The sequence below is a fragment of the Typopeltis vanoorti genome, chromosome 24 (assembly GCF_054136105.1).
Source record: "Typopeltis vanoorti isolate ZY-2024b chromosome 24, IOZ_Tvanoo_1.0, whole genome shotgun sequence".
In the NCBI taxonomy this organism is placed as follows: Eukaryota; Metazoa; Arthropoda; class Arachnida; order Uropygi; family Thelyphonidae; genus Typopeltis; species Typopeltis vanoorti.
In genome coordinates this window covers 23341677-23363392 of record NC_143572.1, presented here as the reverse complement: position 1 = coordinate 23363392, position 21716 = coordinate 23341677, and the positions used below count along the sequence as shown (strand labels likewise).

General features: G+C 36.5%; 1 protein-coding gene across 1 annotated transcript in view; it reads right to left on the bottom strand.

Annotated features, from left to right (window-relative positions):
- Positions 1 to 21716, bottom strand: part of AMPKalpha (AMP-activated protein kinase alpha subunit) — a 265316-nt gene that overhangs the window by 190208 nt on the left and 53392 nt on the right. Inside the window, exons 5-6 of the mRNA XM_090414193.1 lie at positions 16087 to 16174; positions 2556 to 2625 (exon numbers count right to left, since the gene is read on the bottom strand). Coding sequence (XP_090270319.1) covers positions 2556 to 2625; positions 16087 to 16174 — 158 coding nt within the window. The remainder of the gene's footprint in view (positions 1 to 2555; positions 2626 to 16086; positions 16175 to 21716) is intronic.

The window sequence follows — 21716 nt, the reverse complement described above, 5'->3', positions numbered from 1 at the left end:
AATCCTTCGCACTGGAGAACCCTTAATTGGATTAGTTAACATTCATGCGTCTCAGAGCCAGTGCAATTAAGCAGCATGAAATGCATAGTTCCTTATAGTATATTCAGTGTAGCTGTAATTTCAGAGATACAGACTAAATGTATATGACGTTTTTATATTTGCAGTCATTTTATCATATTATAGTTTGTTGCTAATGGCAGGACAAAATAACAAAAAAACTTCCATTCTAAAATATACAGGGTGTTTGGGATAAATTTGACATATTTATAATTAATTATATTTTTCCGTAAGTTACATGTATTAACACACACTTCTCTTCATTTAAAAGTTTGGACCCTTCTTCATTCATATACAAGATGTCAGAAAGGATGGATAGCTGGAACCCACCTGAATCATGGAAGAGAATAACTTGTATCATGATGATTCGTGCCCGCCATCAAAATAAGGATATTACGACTGCTGCCCAATGCTCCCTGAATACAGTAAAAACAATCAGGCATGAACTAGAGACTTGCAATGGTGACTACGAGGATGTAGCAAGAAGAAAGATCCCTAGCAGACGATCTGATTGCGTTCGTACAGCAGAATTCCTCGCAAATCTGCAGGAACAGGTGTTGAAGAACCCTGGCATTGGAATTCGGGCTTTGTTCGTGGAGTTGCTAACTGTAGTCAAGCCCTGGATAACAAGGGTAGCCAATGGTAGGCCGTATGTATGGCAGCAGGATTCGGCCCCTTGCCACACCTCTGGGAAAAGTCAAAAATGGTTGTCTGAAAATTTCTATGACTTCACCAGTCCAAATGTTTGGCCTCCAAACTCCCCAGACCTTAACCCCATGGATTATTTTGTATGGGGCGCAGTTGAAAAAGACACCAATCGCACTTCCAGTAATACAAAAGCCCAGTTAATGGATAAAATTAAAACAGTTTTTGCGGCCCTTCCCAGGGAGACTGTAGCATCAGCTTGTTCGAGGTTCCGAAGCAGAATTGAAGCTGTGATCGATGCTAATGGTGGTTATTTTGAGTAAATCTTGTTGATAGTATTGTAATTAACTCTGCCTGTAATGTTTTTTTGTCAATTCATTAAATTTAATAGATACAAAGAAGATTTTCTTTTTCCTTACGAAACTGTCAAATTTATCCCGAACACCCTGTACATTTTTTTTTTATCTTAGGAGAAAAAAAGATGATGTATACAGGAAATAGTTGCTATCAATTCTTGCAGATAAATCATCTATCAGCCTAGAAATCCCAGAATATAAATGATTATTCACTTTTTATCTTCAATAAATATTTTTGAAAATAAAATTACTTTCTGAAAAGTTATTTTATGAAATAATTATTTCTATACATGAACAATAATGAAAATAATGCAGAAAAAAAGTTTTGACCTGCAAAACCTCCCAATTTTTGTGCAGTGAGAATTGGAATGCCAGGTGCAGATCATACCAGAGCATTCAACAATACATGGAATGATGGTAATGGTGAAGAAATAATGACCATACCAAACACACATATCATCACAAATTAGTGGAAAGTATGCCTAAAAAGAATGAAAAGTGTATCCAGACATTATTACGATGTATGCAATTTAAATTTCTCTAAAATACAATACAGTTGCAATACTTATTTCAACACGATGTATTAAAACTACAATAAACATGTTATCATTCTGCAAAAGCATGTGTAATTTAATCAAATCTTCTACCACAATCAGAATGCTGAAGATTATTATTATTATTAGACAGGGAGTCCAAAGACTCATCGAGGGAGAGCACCTGCTCTACAACTTTATCTCCACCAACTGACCACAACTACGCCAACGCCATCTACAGCTGACCACCACTACTAGTATTTCCAAAGACAATCACAAACATCCATGCCCACAGCGGGATTCAACCACACAGCCTTTTGGCTGGAGAGCGGATACACTAACCACTCGGCTGGCATTAAAAGCCTGTGGTTAGCGGATACGCTAACCGCAGTCTGGCATTAAAACTGATAATATCTGAAACTAAATAACCACTTAATTAACAGCATCTTTTGTCCCATGACTTCATCAAAAAACAATACTGCTGCTATTTACAATTATGCAAATTTCCTCAGACTCTGTGTGTGTGCACATATGCATTTACACAAGTTAAAAAAATAAATAAAGCACCGATTTTAAGTCTGATCTTTAATGGATGCAAGTCTACACTGAAATTTAAAATAATAACTGAAATACATATGAGGTATGCACATGAAACAAACAAATAAATGATGTCGTTATGAAAAATTTGTGTCATAATGGTCACACACGTCATCCACATATAGACTTCAGTTGACTGACATTGTATGTTAAGTGGAGGCAGCATTTGCCACAGGATATCTAAGCAGAAGAAACCAAAAAGGTTGAATCCCTTCACTGAGCAAAGGACAGAAAAATAGCAAGTATCAGGAAGCATAGGAAAATATCTTATTCCCACAGATAACTTAAAAGGTATCTATTTCAACCAATCCAAAAAAAAAAAAAAAAAAAAAAAAAAAAAAAAAAAAAAAAAACTTTCTGCACTTACTGTGCCACATAAAAGTGCATATAGGATGACTCCACAACTCCAAATGTCTACTTCTGGTCCAGCATACAGCCTAAAATAATAACATCATTAATTGTCAGGACTATATTTTAGAAATAACTGATATTATTATTTTAATTCTTAATTACTGTATAAAGCTGACAATGCAGCATTTAGCCAATACAAGTATAAGAATTTTAATAAATGTTATCTAGTTTATGGTAATCTTAGTCTCTGAAGGAGGCTGAAGAGATGAAAAGTAGTATTACTACTATTTTTAAAACTATCACTAATATTTATCATAATAAAAAATTATCATCACAGGAGACTGTGTAGCTCAGTAGACGTAACATTTGCACTCTACAAAGCTTGACCGCAAGAAGAAAGACTTGGTTCAAATCTAGTCACTGACTAGAGGAACATTTTCTAAGCCTTTGTTTGATCAGTTCTTGCGTTAGTCAATCTCTGGCATGGGCAAACAGGTTTATTCTCTCAGAAACTCAGGTTTTTCGTCCAGTAAACTCAAGAAAATCAACCGTCAAACCTACACTATTTTCAGATATTAAAAATATTGTGTTAGGGTTTGAGACCATGAGATGGTGGCACTTCCTGAACCTGATCTTCACTGTTAGCTGCCTAAAACTAGCGATAGCATTGGGCCAGTTATCTCTGATTGGCTACTGGAATGGATGGTGCCATGTATTTTTAAGGAATGTGTAAACAGTTAGCTATGCTCTTGAACTGGTTAACACAGCCCTCACAAGCTGTTGTAATAATGCAGCATGGCTGACCTGTTCTTTGGTGGTCATATGTTCTATAATGTATATCATTCTATATCATTATAGAAGATATAGTCATATCTTCTATAATGATATAGAAGATAAGTCTTCTATATCATTATAGTGGTTAATAGTCCAATATACAAACGTACCGAGTGTTTTTAGGGTGTTGCAAATAACAGCTAGACAACTCTCTCTACTGATAAGCATGTACAGCATGTTGGCTGCACACAGTGTAACTAACAAACCAGGCTCATGCAATTCTTGGGCAATGTGTGGGGTGTACAGAAGTAGTAAGAGTACGTATGGCAAGACTGTGTAGTTCCAAACCCAGAGAAATATAAGATTGCAATTGACTACAGATTTATTGTTTTTTGTGTTGTAATACCATAAAAATGAGATTAAGTAACAATTACATGGTGTAAATGCTACATTGAGCAATACAAGTCTATATTTAAGTTGTACTCTTTTCAACAGCTTTTCCTTTGGGGTGCTTAAGGGTCAAAGCTGTATAACTGAGAGCAGACCTCCACATAGCCTTTAAAGGAATGCGGAGAACCGACCAGGGCTTCTGACCTAATGTCCAATCCTCACCTTCTCGTGGTGCACCCTGTTGGGTATTACTTTGATACTGAACGAACGAGGATGGGCTGGCAATTTGGGATTTAGCCGACCAAATTGTATTCTTATTGGTTAAACCAAAATAAAAAATGATGGTACAACATGACAAAATTTCATGCCGGCTGGGGCGTCGCCCGGTTAAACAAGGCCCCCGTTGTTTTCGCCAGGGAACCAGGGCGAACAGCGAAAAGTCAGCTACTGGAACAAATCTGAAAACAAACCCCAACTCAACATCACCAGAGTTAAAGATCGGTACTATCAACGTAAGAAGCCTGAATGGCAAAGAAATGGAGCTAGCTGAGGAATTAGATAAGTACCAGATCGACATAATAGGGGTGACTGAAACAAAAAAGACCAAAACTGGTGAGATCTTTCTGAGCAAAAAATACAAAATGTTATATTCAGGCAATAACAATCAAGGAAAAGAAGGAGTAGCCATAGTATTCAACACAAAATACGAGGCTAATCTTCTTGAATGGCAGTCAGTCTCAAGTAGAGTAATGTGGGCAAATATGAGAATGGGGAACTGGACAATGAGACTTATTTGTGCCTATGGTCCCACAGAAGGTTCTACTAAGGTAGAAGTGGAGGAATTTTTTGAGGCTTTAGAAAAAGCAACTGACACAATGAAAAAGGAAAAGTTGGTCCTTGTTGGGGATCTAAATAGTAGAGTAGGAAATGATTGTGAGACATACAAAAATATTTTGGGAAAATTTGGAGAAAAGAGCAAAGCTAATAATAATGGCAAATATCTGTTGGATTTCTGCTCGGGACATGGACTGGTTATTACTAACACCATGTTCCAACATAAAAATGTGCACAAATTCACATGGAGAGAAGAGGCTAGGAATAAGAAAAGTCTCATTGACTATGTTATTGTTGATAGTGATGTTTTCTCCCTGGTGCAGGACACCAGAGTGTACAGAGGATTTGAAATTGGAAGTGATCACTATTTAGTCTTGAGCAGGATAAAATTGAATTTCATATTGAAAAGAATAACATGTAAGAAAGTTTTAAAGCGAATAAAAGTTGAGCAGCTCTCAGATGTAAACTGTAGACTAAAATACAGAAATATTATTGAAAAGAAAATGAAAGAGTTTGAGAACAGGAATCAAACCTTGGAGATTCAGTGACAGACTCTGAAGGAAACATTGATTGATTCTGCCAGAGAGGCATGTGGTGAGGTTGTGTGCAAAGATAAAAAAATCAGAACTCCCTGGTGGACACAGGAAGTTAAAGAGGCAGTGAAGGAAAAGAAGAAAGCATATCAAAAGTTCCTGGCAAATAAGTCAGCTTTTACTCTTACAGAATACAGAGACAAATGTAAGAAAGCTAAACAGTGTGTAAAACTAGCTAAACAAAAGTCATGGGAGGACTTTGGCAAGAATATGGAAAATAAATATCAAGAAGGTGGCAAAATATTCTGGAGGTTGTTGAAGAAGCTTAGGAATGGAGGAAAGAGTGCTGTAAAAGGAGTTAGAGATGATAAAGGTGACATGAAAAAGGGAGAAAAATATATCCTTGAAGTATGGAGTAATTACTTTGAAAAACTGCTAAATGAAACAAGCAGTGATGACAGCACAGTGATAAAAAACACTGACCAGGCATGCAGTCAGGAATACATATCCATACTTGAAGTAGAAAAAGCCATCAAAGGCTTGAAATGTGGAAAGGCAGCAGGAGTAGATGATATTCGACCAGAAATGCTGAAGTATGGTGGTATAAGAGTCTTACAGTGGCTGCACTGCATAGTTCAGAAAGCCTGGACAGAGGGACGAATTCCCAATGATTGGAGTAGAGCTCTCATAGTACCCATATATAAAAAGGGAAATAAAACTGAATGTGAGTTTTACAGAGGTATTTCCCTACTGAGTGTTCCTGGCAAGATCTATGCAAGTATACTTGAGAAACGGTTGAGAAGAATTGTGGAAGAAAAGCTTGGTGAAGAACAAGCTGGATTCAGCCCAAATAGAGGCTGTCAGGATCAGATCTTCACTTTATGACAAATAGTCGAGAAAGCATGGGAATATAACAAAGATCTGTATTTAAGTTTTGTCGATTTGGAAAAGGCATATGACAAGGTGCCAAGAGAGAAGCTATTCAATACGCTGCAGTTATATGGTGTCAATGGGGCATTATATCAAGCAATACTTAGTCTTTATTTGAGTTGTGAGTCTGCAGTTAGAATTGAAGGAAGTACAGGAAGATGGTTTAATGTTAAATCTGGTGTGAGACAAGGATGTACATTATTCCCTCTGTTATTCATTATCTATATGGATCACATTATGAAGGAATGTGGTATTAAACCTGATATCAAAATTGGAGATGTTAATGTCAGCTCTTTGCTTTATGCGGATGATGTTATACTTCTAAATAAATCCGCTACAAGTCTGCAAGATTCTCTGACTAAATTGAATAGCTGTTGTAATAGATATGGTATGAAGGTCAGCAATAAAAAGACAAAGACAATGAAAATAGGCAGAATCATTGAAAATGTCAAGTGTGTTGTGAATGGAGAACCTGTGGAACAAGTAAAACATTTCAGCTACTTAGGCACAATTTTTACTGAAGATGGTAAACTAAATATAGAAATAGACAACAGAATCAGCAAAGCTGGTATCGTGGGAAGTCAATTGAATAAATTCATATGGAATAAGAAAGAAATTAGTCGGAACACTAAATTAGCTGTATACAAGACTGTGTTCAAACCAATTTTAACTTATGGATCTGAGAGCTGGGTCAGAAGTAAAACACTTGACCAAAGACTAGAGACCGCAGATATGAGAGTCCTGAGAAAGATTATAGGCGTGAACAGATGGCATCAATGGCAATATCATATTAAAAATGAGGATATTAGGAAAGAACTTGACATTGTCAGCATCCAGGAATGCGTTAGCAGAGCTAATCTCAGATGGTATGGTCACTTAAATAGAATGGGAGAGGAAAGATTAGCAAAACAAGTGTTCTCTGCCAGGTTGGCAGGAAAATGACCCAGAGGAAGACCAAGATATAGGTGGATTGATACGGTAAAAAGTGCCTTAGATGATAGAAATATAAGATCTGATAATGTTGGAGTCTTGACAAGTAACAGACTGATTTGGAGGAAAATTGTAGATAGGAAGTTAGTAATGATGTAATTTTTTCATGTAGTACTGTCATATCCTGTACACCCCTTGAGGGTACATGGCAGGAATTTGATGATGATGATGATGATGACCTCATCATATTTCTTGTAAAGATCTACAAAACTTTAAATACATATCCTTAATATATTTCAGCAATTTTGATTCTGCATGGTATGAAAATGGCTGCAGAAATACAAAAATGAAAACATCAACTGTATTCTCAATGGAAACCTACAGACCAAGGAAATCAGATACAGTTCAGAGATAACTTTTAGAAAGATGGCAAATTATGTATAAAAATAGATAATGTAGTCAGCAAAACTGGTATAGAGGAGAGTCAGATGTATAAATTTATACAAAACAAGAGAGAAATTGCCAAAACAATAAAGTAGCAATATACAACACAGTGTTCACAACAACAAACCAAAATCACAGATAACAGGGTTCTGAAGAAAATTAAGATACTGAACAGTCTACATCAATGACAGAAGAATATTAAAAATTAAAATATTAAAAGAAACATGATTGCTAACTCCATTAGCAATCATAAATGTTAATATAGCTAATCTCCTCCTCTCACATATTTTAGGCCTAGTTGCCATTGTAGGCATTAAAAATCGCAACTGCTTCGAGGATAAGATGATTAGCCCTATGCCTCCCAGTGTGTCCTATGTTTGTAGATGTGTGTTGACAGGGCCGGTTTGCCTGTTCTGGGTGCAAAAACCTGCATTTCCAGGTGAAGAAATATTGCTTGATATAATGCCTCATTGTCACCATATAACTGAAGCGTATTATATAGCTTCTCTCTTGGCACCTTACCATATGCCTTTTCCAGATTAACAAAACTTAAATACAGATCTTTGTTATATTCCCATGCTTTCTCAACTATTTATCGTAAAGTGAAGATCTGATTCTGACAGCCTCTATTTGGCCTCAATCCAGCTTGTTCTTCACCAAGCATTTCTTCCACAATTCTTCTCAACCGTTTCTCATGTATGCTTGCATAAATCTTGTCAGGAACACTCAGTAGGGAAATACCTCTGTAATTCTCACATTCAGTTTTATTTCCCTTTTTATATATGGGTACTATGAGAGATCTACTCCAATCATCGGGAATTCGTCCTTCTGTCCAGGCTTTCTGAACTATGCAATGCAGCCACTGTAAGACTTTTATACCACCATACTTCAGCATTTCTGGTAGAATATCATCTACTCCTGCTGCCTTTCCACATTTCAAGCCTTTGATGGCTTTTTCTACTTCAAGTATGGATATGTATTCCTGACTGCATGCCTGGTCAGTGTTTTTTACCACTGTGCTATCACTGCTTGTTTCATTTAGCAATTTTTCAAAGTAATTACTCCATATGTCAAGGATATCTTTTTCTCATGTTTTCATGTCACCTTTATCATCTCTAACTCCTTTTACAGCACTCTTTCCTCCATTTCTAAGCTTCTTCAACAACCTCAACAATATTTTGCCACCTTCTTGATATTTATTTTCTATGTTCCTGCCAAAGTCCTCCCATGACTTTTGTTTAGCTAGTTTTACACAGTGTTTAGCTTTCTTAGATTTGTCTCTGTGTTCTCTAAGAGCACAAGTTGACTTATTTGCCAGGAACTTTTGATATGTTTTCTTCTTTTCCTTTACTGCCTCTTTAACTAAATGTGTCCACCATGGAGTTCTGATTTTTCTATCCTTGCAGACAACCTCACCACATGCCTCTCTGGCTGAATCAATTGGGGTTTTCTTCAAGGCTTGCCACTGAATCTCCAAGGTTTGGTTCCTGTTCTCAAACTCTTTCATTTTTTCTTCGATAAGCTTTGTGTATTTTAGTCTACAGTTCACATCTGAGAGCTGCTCAACTTTTATTTGCTTTAAAACTTTCTTACATGTTATTCTTTTCAATATGAAATTCAATATTATGTAAAAGGAATGCGGAGAACCGACCAGGGCTTTGACCTAATGTCCAATCCTCACCTTCTCGTGGTGCACCCGGTTGGGTATCTACTTTGATACTGAACGAACGAGGATGGGCTGGCAATTTGGGATTTAGCCGACCAAATTGTATTCTTATTGGTTAAACCAAAATAAAAAATGATGGTACAACATGACAAAATTTCATGCCGGCTGGAGCGTCGCCCAGTTAAACAAGGGCCCCCGTTGTTTTCGCCAGGGAACCAGGGCGAACAGCGAAAAGTCAGCTACTGGAACAAATCTGAAAACAAACCCCAACTCAACATCACCAGAGTTAAAGATCGGTACTATCAACGTAAGAAGCCTGAATGGCAAAGAAATGGAGCTAGCTGAGGAATTAGATAAGTACCAGATCGACATAATAGGGGTGACTGAAACAAAAAAGACCAAAACTGGTGAGATCTTTCTGAGCAATAAATACAAAATGTTATATTCAGGCAATAACAATCAAGGAAAAGAAGGAGTAGCCATAGTATTCAACACAAAATACGAGGCTAATCTTCTTGAATGGCAGTCAGTCTCAAGTAGAGTAATGTGGGCAAATATGAGAATGGGGAACTGGGCAATGAGACTTATTTGTGCCTATGGTCCCACAGAAGGTTCTACTAAGGTAGAAGTGGAGGAATTTTTAGAGGCTTTAGAAAAAGCAACTGACACAATGAAAAAGGAAAAGTTGGTCCTTGTTGGGGATCTAAATAGTAGAGTAGGAAATGATTGTGAGACATACAAAAATATTTTGGGAAAATTTGGAGAAAAGAGCAAAGCTAATAACAATGGCAAATATCTGTTGGATTTCTGCTCAGGACATGGACTGGTTATTACTAACACCATGTTCCAACATAAAAATGTGCACAAATTCACATGGAGAGAAGAGGCTAGGAATAAGAAAAGTCTCATTGACTATGTTATTGTTGATAGTGATGTTTTCTCCCTGGTGCAGGACACCAGAGTGTACAGAGGATTTGAAATTGGAAGTGATCACTATTTAGTCTTGAGCAGGATAAAATTGAATTTCATATTGAAAAGAATAACATGTAAGAAAGTTTTAAAGCGAATAAAAGTTGAGCAGCTCTCAGATGTAAACTGTAGACTAAAATACAGAAATATTATTGAAAAGAAAATGAAAGAGTTTGAGAACAGGAATCAAACCTTGGAGATTCAGTGGCAAACTCTGAAAGAAACATTGATTGATTCTGCCAGAGAGGCATGTGGTGAGGTTGTGTGCAAAGATAAAAAAATCAGAACTCCCTGGTGGACACAGGAAGTTAAAGAGGCAGTGAAGGAAAAGAAGAAAGCATATCAAAAGTTCCTGGCAAATAAGTCAGCTTTTACTCTTACAGAATACAGAGACAAATGTAAGAAAGCTAAACAGTGTGTAAAACTAGCTAAACAAAAGTCATGGGAGGACTTTGGCAAGAATATAGAAAATAAATATCAAGAAGGTGGCAAAATATTCTGGAGGTTGTTGAAGAAGCTTAGGAATGGAGGAAAGAGTGCTGTAAAAGGAATTAGAGATGATAAAGGTGAAATGAAAACAGGAGAAAAAGATATCCTTGAAGTATGGAGTAATTACTTTGAAAAACTGCTAAATGAAAAAAGCAGTGATGACAGCACAGTGATAAAAAACACTGACCAGGCATGCAGTCAGGAATACATATCCATACTTGAAGTAGAAAAAGCCATCAAAGGCTTGAAATGTGGAAAGGCAGCTGGAGTAGATGATATTCGACCAGAAATGCTGAAGTATGGTGGTATAAGAGTCTTACAGTGGCTGCACTGCATAGTTCAGAAAGCCTGGACAGAGGGACGAATTCCCGATGATTGGAGTAGAGCTCTCATAGTACCCATATATAAAAAGGGAAATAAAATTGAATGTGAGAATTACAGAGGTATTTCCCTACTGAGTGTTCCTGGCAAGATCTATGCAAGTATACTTGAGAAACGGTTGAGAAGAATTGTGGAAGAAAAGCTTGGTGAAGAACAAACTGGATTCAGGCCAAATAGAGGCTGTCAAGATCAGATCTTCACTTTACGACAAATAGTCGAGAAAGCATGGGAATATAACAAAGATCTGTATTTAAGTTTTGTCGATTTGGAAAAGGCATATGACAAGGTGCCAAGAGAGAAGCTATTCAATACGCTGCAGTTATATGGTGTCAATTGGACATTATATCAAGCAATACTTAGTCTTTATTTGAGTTGTGAGTCAGCAGTTAGAATTGAAGGAAGTACAGGAAGATGGTTTAATGTTAAATCTGGTGTGAGACAAGGATGTACATTATTCCCTCTGTTATTCATTATCTATATGGATCACATTATGAAGGAATGTGGTATTAAACCTGATATCAAAATTGGAGATGTTAATGTCAGCTCTTTGCTTTATGCGGATGATGTTATACTTCTAAATAAATCCGCTACAAGTCTGCCAGATTCTCTGACTAAATTGAATAGCTGTTGTAATAGATATGGTATGAAGGTCAGCAATAAAAAGACAAAGACAATGAAAATAGGCAGAATCATTGAAAATGTCAACTGTGTTGTGAATGGAGAACCTGTGGAACAAGTAAAACATTTCAGGTACTTAGGCACAATTTTTACTGAAGATGGTAAACTAAATATAGAAATAGACAACAGAATCAGCAAAGCTGGTATCGTGGGAAGTCAATTGAATAAATTCACATGGAATAAGAAAGAAATTAGTCGGAACACTAAATTAGCTGTATACAAGACTGTGTTCAAACCAATTTTAACTTATGGATCTGAGAGCTGGGTCAGAAGTAAAACACTTGACCAAAGACTAGAGACTGCAGATATGAGAATCCTGAGAAAGATTAGAGGCGTGAACAGATGGTATCAATGGCAATATCATATTAAAAATGAGGATATTAGGAAAGAACTTGACATTGTCAGCATCCAGGAATGCGTTAGCAGAGCTAATCTCAGATGGTATGGTCACTTAAATAGAATGGGAGAGGAAAGATTAGCAAAACAAGTGTTCTCTGCCAGGTTGGCAGGAAAACGACCCAGAGGAAGACCAAGATATAGGTGGATTGATACGGTACAAAGTGCCTTAGACGATAGAAATATAAGATCTGATAATGTTGGAGTCTCGACAAGTAACAGACTGATTTGGAGGAAAATTGTAGATAGGAAGTTAGTAATGATTTAATTTTTTCATGTAGTACTGTCATATCCTGTACACCCCTTGAGGGTACATGGCAGGAATTTGATGATGATGATGATGATGAATTCAATATTATCCTGCTCAAGACTAAATAGTGATCACTTCCAATTTCAAATCCTCTGTACACTCTGGTGTCCTGCACCAGGGAGAAAACATCATTATCAACAATAACATAGTCAATGAGACTTTTCTTATTCCTTGCCTCTTCTCTCCACGTGAATTTGTGCACATTTTTATGTTGGAACATGGTGTTAGTAATGACCAGTCCATGTCCTGTGCAGAAATCCAACAGGTATTTGCCATTATCAATTAGCTTTGCTCTTTTCTGCAAATTTTCCCAAAATATTTTTGTATGTCTGACAATCATTTCCTACTCCGCTATTTAGATCCCCAACAAGGACCAACTTTTCCTTTTTCATTGTATCAGATGCTTTCTCTACAGCATCAAACAATTCCTCCACTTCTACCTTAGTAGAACCTTCTGTGGGATCATAGCCACAAATAAGTCTCATTGTCAAATTCCCCATTCTGATATTTGCCCATATCACTCTACTTGAGACTGTGTGCCATTCAAGATTAGCCTCGTATTTAGTGTTGAATACTATGGCTACGCCTTCTTTTCCTTGATTGTCATTGCCTGAATATATCATTTTGTATTTATTGCTCAGAAAAATGTCACCAGTTTTTGTTTTTTTTTGTTTCAGTCATCCCTATTATGTCGATCTGGTACTTATCTAATTCCTCAGCTAGCTCCATTTCTTTCCCATTCAAGCTTCTTATGTTGATAGTACCGATCTTTAACTCTGGTGATGTTGAGTTGGGGTGTGCTTTCAGATATGTACTATAGGTTTACAAAATCTATCAAGAAAAACCTATCTTGAATGTTGAAAAACCTACAAAACCTATCTTGGGCTCTCAAGAATGTACTATAGATTTACAAAAAACATTTCATGGATAGGAACAAGAGAAAAAAAATACAGAGATGAAGCTGGACAATAGACTAGTAGCATGGATAAAAGGTTAACTGAATAACAGGTTTCAAATAGAAATGTGCAGACAAATAGATTTTAAGAGCATTCCTATGGCACTGCTATTTAATTTATATGTTAATTATACTCAGGGTAGTTTAAAGAAAGATCCAGTTATTTGCTGATGTTGCTAAGGAGGAAAGGTGATAAAGAACAACTGTCAACAGTATTTGAATCAAATGGTGCTAAAGAAAATATAAGAAATGTTAGTTACAATTTCCAAGTGCAGTTATGCATTTTAAACTAAACAGCTTACATATTGTATATTATATTTTTGTTGCATGAAACCTAGGAGTGATATGGATAATGAGCTGAACTTCAGGGTATGCATGAGATAAATGTAAAGCCAATAACAAACTTCTGAAAAGTTCTGCCCTAATATCTCACAGGCACCATTCCAAATGAGTTTGATATAGTGAGAGTCTACTGTATTAGGACTATGAAGTCAGATTAGGGATAGGGATCATGTTTAGTCAATATGCAGAAAAAACATGAAAAGGGGAGGGAAGTACAAAGGGATTTTATAGGACAAATCCAGAAGTTTCAATAAATGGCAGGAGGAGGAGCTAATAGGTCATCCCTACAAGTTGAGTAACCATATGATTAAAATGGTTGTGAGCACTAGTTTTTTCTCATGACAAGTGATAAGAGGACGGAATGCACCCAGAATAAGAGATAAGTGTATCAACAGTGAACGAGTTTAAGGAAAGTTATGAGACATTGTGTGTATGTGTGTGTGGGGGGGGAGTAAGAGTAGACTTCCCACAGTGAATACCAAGACTAAAGAGGGCAGCATAATAATTTTGTGCAATCCATTTGGCAAAAGAGGTTCTCCCCCCCCAACCATTTTTCTTTTTTAATCCTTTCAAGCAGCAATATTTACCTAGAACATACTATGTTGCTATTTTAGCAAAACATTTTCACTAATACAACTATACAGGGTGTTCGGGATAAATTTGACAGTTTCGTAAGGAAAAAGAAAATCTTCTTTGTATCTATTAAATTTAATGAATTGACAAAAAAACATTACAGGCAGAGTTAATTACAATACTATCAACAAGATTTACTCAAAATAACCACCATTAGCATCGATCACAGCTTCAATTCTGCTTCGGAACCTCGAACAAGCTGATGCTACAGTCTCCTTGGGAAGGGCCGCAAAAACTGTTTTAATTTTATCCATTAACTGGGCTTTTGTATTACTGGAAGTGCGATTGGTGTCTTTTTCAACTGCGCCCCATAGAAAATAATCCATGGGGTTAAGGTCTGGGGAGTTTGGAGGCCAAACATTTGGACTGGTGAAGTCGTAGAAATTTTCAGACAACCATTTTTGACTTTTCCCAGAGGTGTGGCAAGGGGCCGAATCCTGCTGCCATACATACGGCCTACCATTGGCTACCCTTGTTATCCAGGGCTTGACTACAGTTAGCAACTCCACGAACAAAGCCCGAATTCCAATGCCAGGGTTCTTCAACACCTGTTCCTGCAGATTTGCGAGGAATTCTGCTGTACGAACGCAATCAGATCGTCTGCTAGGGATCTTTCTTCTTGCTACATCCTCGTAGTCACCATTGCAAGTCTCTAGTTCATGCCTGATTGTTTTTACTGTATTCAGGGAGCATTGGGCAGCAGTCGTAATATCCTTATTTTGATGGCGGGCACGAATCATCATGATACAAGTTATTCTCTTCCATGATTCAGGTGGGTTCCAGCTATCCATCCTTTCTGACATCTTGTATATGAATGAAGAAGGGTCCAAACTTTTAAATGAAGAGAAGTGTGTGTTAATACATGTAACTTACGGAAAAATATAATTAATTATAAATATGTCAAATTTATCCCGAACACCCTGTACAGTGTTGCTGTTTGGGCAAACGTTTTACTAATACAACTCTTTAGATTGAATAAATTAGATGACTGCTATAATCATACCTGATTTCGTAGACTAACTTGTGATCAAGCTAGTGAAAATCATACCACAGATTATCCAATTATGGATAATAACCATGATTATTGACTGATCTATAGGATGGATGTACCGTATTTGCCAGCATATAAGAAGCACTTTTTTCTTTGAAAATAAGTCTGAAACACAGGGTGCGTCTTATATGCTGATACTCAGTTTTTTTATTACTTTAATTTCTGGAAATTTTCTCTGTTCTGAGTTACACAATTTCTTTCTTGCTTCCTAGCGGTGTGCAAGAGCATTCCAGTTACGTAGAGTTCAGTGGATGCACATGAGCTGTCACTGATGATTACAGCTGTGTTCCTCTTTGTTTAAACTTTCCAATTGTTGTCACAGTTGATGTGAACAGTGATACATTTCTGCTATTAAATTTTCTCTAAATTTTTGGCAAATTACGGCTGAAAAATGTCGGTATTGCTACAATATTGCATACAAGTTACGTGTGATTGTGTATGGCTAAAGATCATGGAAACAAGGCTGCAGAGAGGCATTTTGGGCCATCCCCAACTGAGAAAATGATAAGAATTTGGCAGAATCAGGAAGAGGATATAAAAAAAGCAACTCACGGTAAACATAACCTATGAAGTGGAACTACAAAATGGACAGAACTTGAGGCAGAACTGAATACTTGGATTATTACTTATTACTTTATATTTGAAATACTATAAATTCATTATAATATTCAGAGATAATGTTTTTTTCCTAAAAAATGTGTATAAAAAAGGGGGTGCATCTTATATGCTGGCAAATACGGTACATCTTCACATAGGGTGGAAGAAGATATACATATTTCTTGCTTGTCAATATGAATAAAATTAACTGCATTGAATTTTTTTTTAAAAATAGTACTACTTACTTGCCAGAGATTACTTCTGGTGCTGCATAATTTGGTGAACCACAACTAGTACGCAAAAATTCTCCATCCATCATCATATTGGAAAGTCCTAAAACAAAGCCTCAAAGGTTAATCAAACTTTTTCACTTTTCTAATATATAATAATTATTCAACAGAAATGACGAAAACTTCTTTTATAATTATGCCCACATGTAATGGTAATCACATGAAATATTACCGATGAATTCTAAATTTTTTGTTTTTTATCTAAAAGTATGTGGTTTTCTTTTTTAAATAATTATACTTTCTGTAATATTATTTTTAATATATAACTTATATATTAAAAAAAAGTATATGTGTGTGTTTACACACACACACACACACACACACACACACACACACACACACAGCATAAGCACGTAAGGTTTGCTCCAGATACTGCAGTTTTAATCCTTGTATCTCAAGAAAATCAACCATATATCTCACTATTATATGAGAGTTAGAGCCTCTGTAGCTCAATCAGTATAAACAAACCCTTTGGTCGGAAAGACCTGGGTTCAATTCTCATCCTTTATCTGGTCTCTTTCAACTAAAGGTGAGTTAGCCAGTCTCATACAGAGGTAGAGGGTTTTTTCCACGTGGAAACTGGGGTTTGTTGTTCATCACAACAGGCAAACCAGCCCCATGAACACACACACACACACACACACACACACACACACACACACACACACACACACACACACACACACAGATTTATAGCCATGAATACTTACGACCCAGCCATAGGCCTGATTCGTCAGCTATATGCCAGTCCCAAGCCGGGATAAAATGGAGGAGAAAGCAATTGTGACCTACCCTGTAAAAATTTCAACAGAAACAATATGTGGAAAGAACACTTGCCTACAAAGTTACCAAGAGTAGGACACAACTGAAGGGTTAAATCATCATCATATGAGAATTAGGATTTAGGACAGCAGTTATATGCCATATCTCAATCCTGAAGGGTTCTGAGTCATTGATATTTTGACGTCACTAAATGTTATAAATCACTACTATTTTGGAGTGGCAAACCACATTAAACCATTAAAGGAAAGGGAGAAAAAAAAGATGTCTCTCTCCACGATATCCAAAAATTAAACCTAATCCAAGATAAGACATCTTTTTTTTGCCAAACATCTCTGTTTGGCAGATTAAACATGATATTGGTTAATTTTAATAAGTAAGATGGCGATGTTTAAACACCTAATGAAGATATTTATTAACTAGTCTAAATGGTACATCCAGAAGTGGCAAAATGTGCATGGAAGAAATAGAAATGGTAATGAAAGCAGAGTACATGAAATACGAAGAAAATTAATGAGATTAATAAGAAGAGAGAGCGCAATACAGTGTCAGAAAGAAAAACTAATATAAGTAGTAAGATCAGTCAAGGATGAAAGACAATATGGTGAAAAACAGAGATATTACTATATGGTGACTCTTCTTGAGAGGGATGTGGAAGATGAACATGTCAAAAGTGCATTTGTATGGGAGGATGTTTTTGAATGCTCTGTATAGGTTTGATGCAGAAAGAACACAGGAAATTATTGCATTGAGAGAGAGAGAGAGAGGAGGGGTTACAATTTGTGGATGGCTGAGAAGAGAACTGGATAATACAGAATGACTGTATGCAAAAGGGAATAGCAGTAGGAAGTTGGAACAACTGCTTTTAAATAACACTGAGAATGTGTTAACACATCAAACATAATTCATACAATTTATAGATATGCCATTATTGACTGCCAAGCATAATAAGCATAATGGCATCAACATTTCAAGAATTGGTCAGTTACTATCTGACTGTATCATCTACAACTGTTCCATACATTAGCAAACACTAGCCAGCACAATGATGACAACTCAAGAAATGCCCATGATGTCTTCATCAACACAAAAGTCTTACCTGATCATCCCAACTCTCATTCTGATATGAAAGATAGTTGGTCCACCCTTTGCTACTATAATAGCCTTTAATCTTCTGGGAGGATATTTTGGTATGTTGCTGCAGTAATTCCCTTCTATTCTTCCAGAAGAGCATTAGCAAAGTCAGTCACTGATGTCAGGCAATTTGGCCTATATCAAAGGAAGCACAATTCATCACTTCCAAGAACAGATTTCTCACTGCTCCAGAAATGGTGATGAGCTTTATACCACTCCACTCAGTGCTTGGTGTTGCTCTTGCTGATGTTAAGCATGGAAACCCATGCCCTTCAGCTTCTGACAAACATTGTGTAAAATGATGTGTTTTCTTATATATCCTTATCCTGGATTTTATTGCGCCTTTTTGTAATCGGGGGGGGGGAGGTATTTTATAATATCGTCACTTAATCTTACACATTCCTCCTTTTGTACTCTAGATTCCTGCTTTCTGTATTCTATACTCCTTCTACCTGAGAGATGGAAAAATTTATTTAGATTTTATGACTGCGCCATCCATGCCTCAATATGGTGCAAGAAATATAGTACTTCCAGTAGGTTATTAAATTTTCCACAACAAAATTCTCTTAATCGTCCCCAAGTTAATCGTTTGCTTTACAGTCCTGGCCCTTTTCTCACTTATTATTTATATCAATGTTTCCCGCTTAGGTTCATTTTTTTATTTAAGATCAATGCATTGCAACTAAAATAAGATCAGGCAAAAACTTCGTTAAAATACAACATGGGATTTAATGGTCATCAAACAGGCATATAATATACACTATAAAACAGAGGGTGATCTTCTGTAATTCAAAAAAAGGGAACTCTAAAGACAAAGTTGCATATATCTCTATTTCAAATTAATACAAGGCACACATCATGTTATCTATCTAGCTCATAGAGTTACAAACTTCTTAATATTTGCACATCTCTCTCTTTAATTAATACAAGGCACACATTATGTTATCTATCTGGCTTAGAGAATTATCATTTAACAAACTTCTTAGTACCTGCACATATCTCTCTTCAATTAATACAATGCACACATCATGTTACCTATCTCACTAAAAGAATCTTCACTTAACCATTAATATCTGCATGAATCTCTCTTTTATCTATATAAGGCACACATTATGTTATCTATCTGGCTCAAAGAAATTCTCACTTAACAAACAACTTAATACTTGAACAATCAGTGTTAGGGATATGTTATGAATAATATAACATATTATAAACTTAAAATTTCAAACAAGATTAAGGCGTTAATTTCAAATTCATAACCTAAAATACTTCCTAGGAATTAGCTATACTCTTTCTTAGATGCAACTATCAAAGCTATATTCATTCTTAAATGCAATAATCAAATTTCAGACAGAGCACGTCTCTCAAGGTTATTCTAGCTATTCATGTCCCTATACATGCAATTTTTCCAATTTCTACAACCTATTCTTATAGCTTCGCACAGTCAAAACAAAACAATAATTTAACTCACATGGGCTGTCTTTTGTTGGGTTGCACTCTCAGATCCCACTGGCTGTGACCTCCTATATTTTCTTTTCTTCGTCTCGTGTTTTCGATCTCTCCTCCTTCAGATCCTTGGGATACCGGCCGTTCATCAGGTTGTCTCGCAGGATGTGGATGACGATTTATTGGCTTGTTGATACATCAGCGAAGGGTTGCGAATTGTCAGGGCCTTTATGGACTTAGATAAGTGAAACAATCATAGACAAGTTCGGCAGTACCTCAGCTGATTCATCCCCTGGTCATCTACGCTTCTGAGATGAATGATGGCTCGCGGCATGGCTTCCCTCCTTGACACACCAGGACATCACTCTCTTAGTCCTTTCTACCACATTGTCTCCTCGTATGCTCGTTTCTTCTCTGTGCCAGAAAAAACTCCGTGTCTCTGGATGTCCCATCTTATATTTCCTCAGTTTCGAGACCCTGGGTTCAGTTTTCTAAACCCCGTGCACTTACACGAACCCCTTACATTGTCATATGATTCCTGGTTACTGGAACCTTCAACAAGCCCTTTCTTCTCCATCTTCATGTTCTAATCTCATTAAGTCAGTCAGCGGAACATCCGTTTGAATTTTGCCGCCCGCTTTTTGCATTGACCTTGAGGTCACTTAGGGTTGAACTCGTAAACAAACTTTCAAACGACGTTCCGACTGTAGAGCGTTTCCCTTAGCCTTGAAAGTTTTGCATCTTTTGTTCAAAGAGATAGCTAATTCCTGTTGGGCTGTGCATATGTTATACACAATACAAAAATGTTAAAAGAAAGGACTATTTAAGGTGTTCTGGGTTCTGCCTAACTGTAAAAACTCGATGTGTTTGTTATACAAAAATTTATTCTTGTTGCATTGAATTATTACAATTGCTTACAGAGGCCTTTTTAGAACTCAGTAGTGAATGTTTCAACCAAGAATAGCCGATTTTTTGCACCATGTGCTTCGGCACTTAGCAGTGCCCCTCTGTGATTTTATGTGGCCTACCAGTCACAATTGTGCTGTTGTAGCTCCTGGACATTTCCATTTTACAATAACATCATTTACAGTTGATTGGGGTAGCTGCAGTAGAGCAGAAATTTTCCAAGCTCAAGCTGTAGAAAAGGTGGCATTCTACGATAGTGCCATAACAAAAGTCACTGAGCTCTTCTGTATGCCTGTTTTACTATTAATGTTTGTCTCTGAAAATTGCGAAACTATACACCTTTTATACCTGTATGAGGCATGGTTGTGATGTACACATAGCCATATCCACTACTATTGAAAGGGGTCTGAATATTTTTGAACAGAAAATGTATAATGTCATCTAGGTGAACAGGAGATTAAGAAATACTTTGGTCCAGTGTTCAAGCTCTGTTGGCAACACATGCAGTCTACAAACTGGCAGAGCTAAAAAAACATCCTACTCTACCAGATTCTCAGTTTGCCACCTAAGTTCAACCTCATCTCCACTGTCAAAACTAGAACTCCAGATCTAAACATCAATCACTGAATATTTTAATCTGCATAATTATACTTTTCTATAATTAATCTGTTTTAAGAGTAGTATTCAACCCAAAATTTTCTTTTATCTATTCTCTTCTTCTTCCTAACATGGAATATAGGCCATGTGGCCTGTTCCGGTCTCATGCCGTCTCTTTCTTGGTCTTCCGATTCTTCTTTTTCCACTTATTTTGTATCTGTATAATATTTTTGGTAGTCTGCTGTTGTCCATTCGATTTAAATGTTCTAGCCATTTTTGTTTATACTGTCTTATGTAGTAATTAATTGGTTTGATTTTTAGGGATTGTAAGATTTCTTCATTTGTTTTGTGGTCCCACTTGGTATATCCAGCTGTTTTTCTGAGGAACTTCATTTCTGCTGTTTGAATTCGTTTTTCATCTTTCCTTTTCATGGTCCATGTTTCGCTTCCGTATAGTAGAGTTGGTTTTGACAAGACATTATATAGTCTGATTCTAGTGCGTTTTTGTACCAGGGATGGCTTAAATATACTATTTATTATGCCATTTACTTTGACAAAGTTTGATATTTTAGTGTCTATGTCTTTTTCTTCTTCGTATGATAGATCACATCCCAAGTATCTGAAAGTGTTTACTTGTTCTAGTATTTTATTATCTATCACTATTTTACTTCTTATTGGGTTTTCTCCTTTGAATGCCATTATTTTTGTTTTTTCTTTGGATA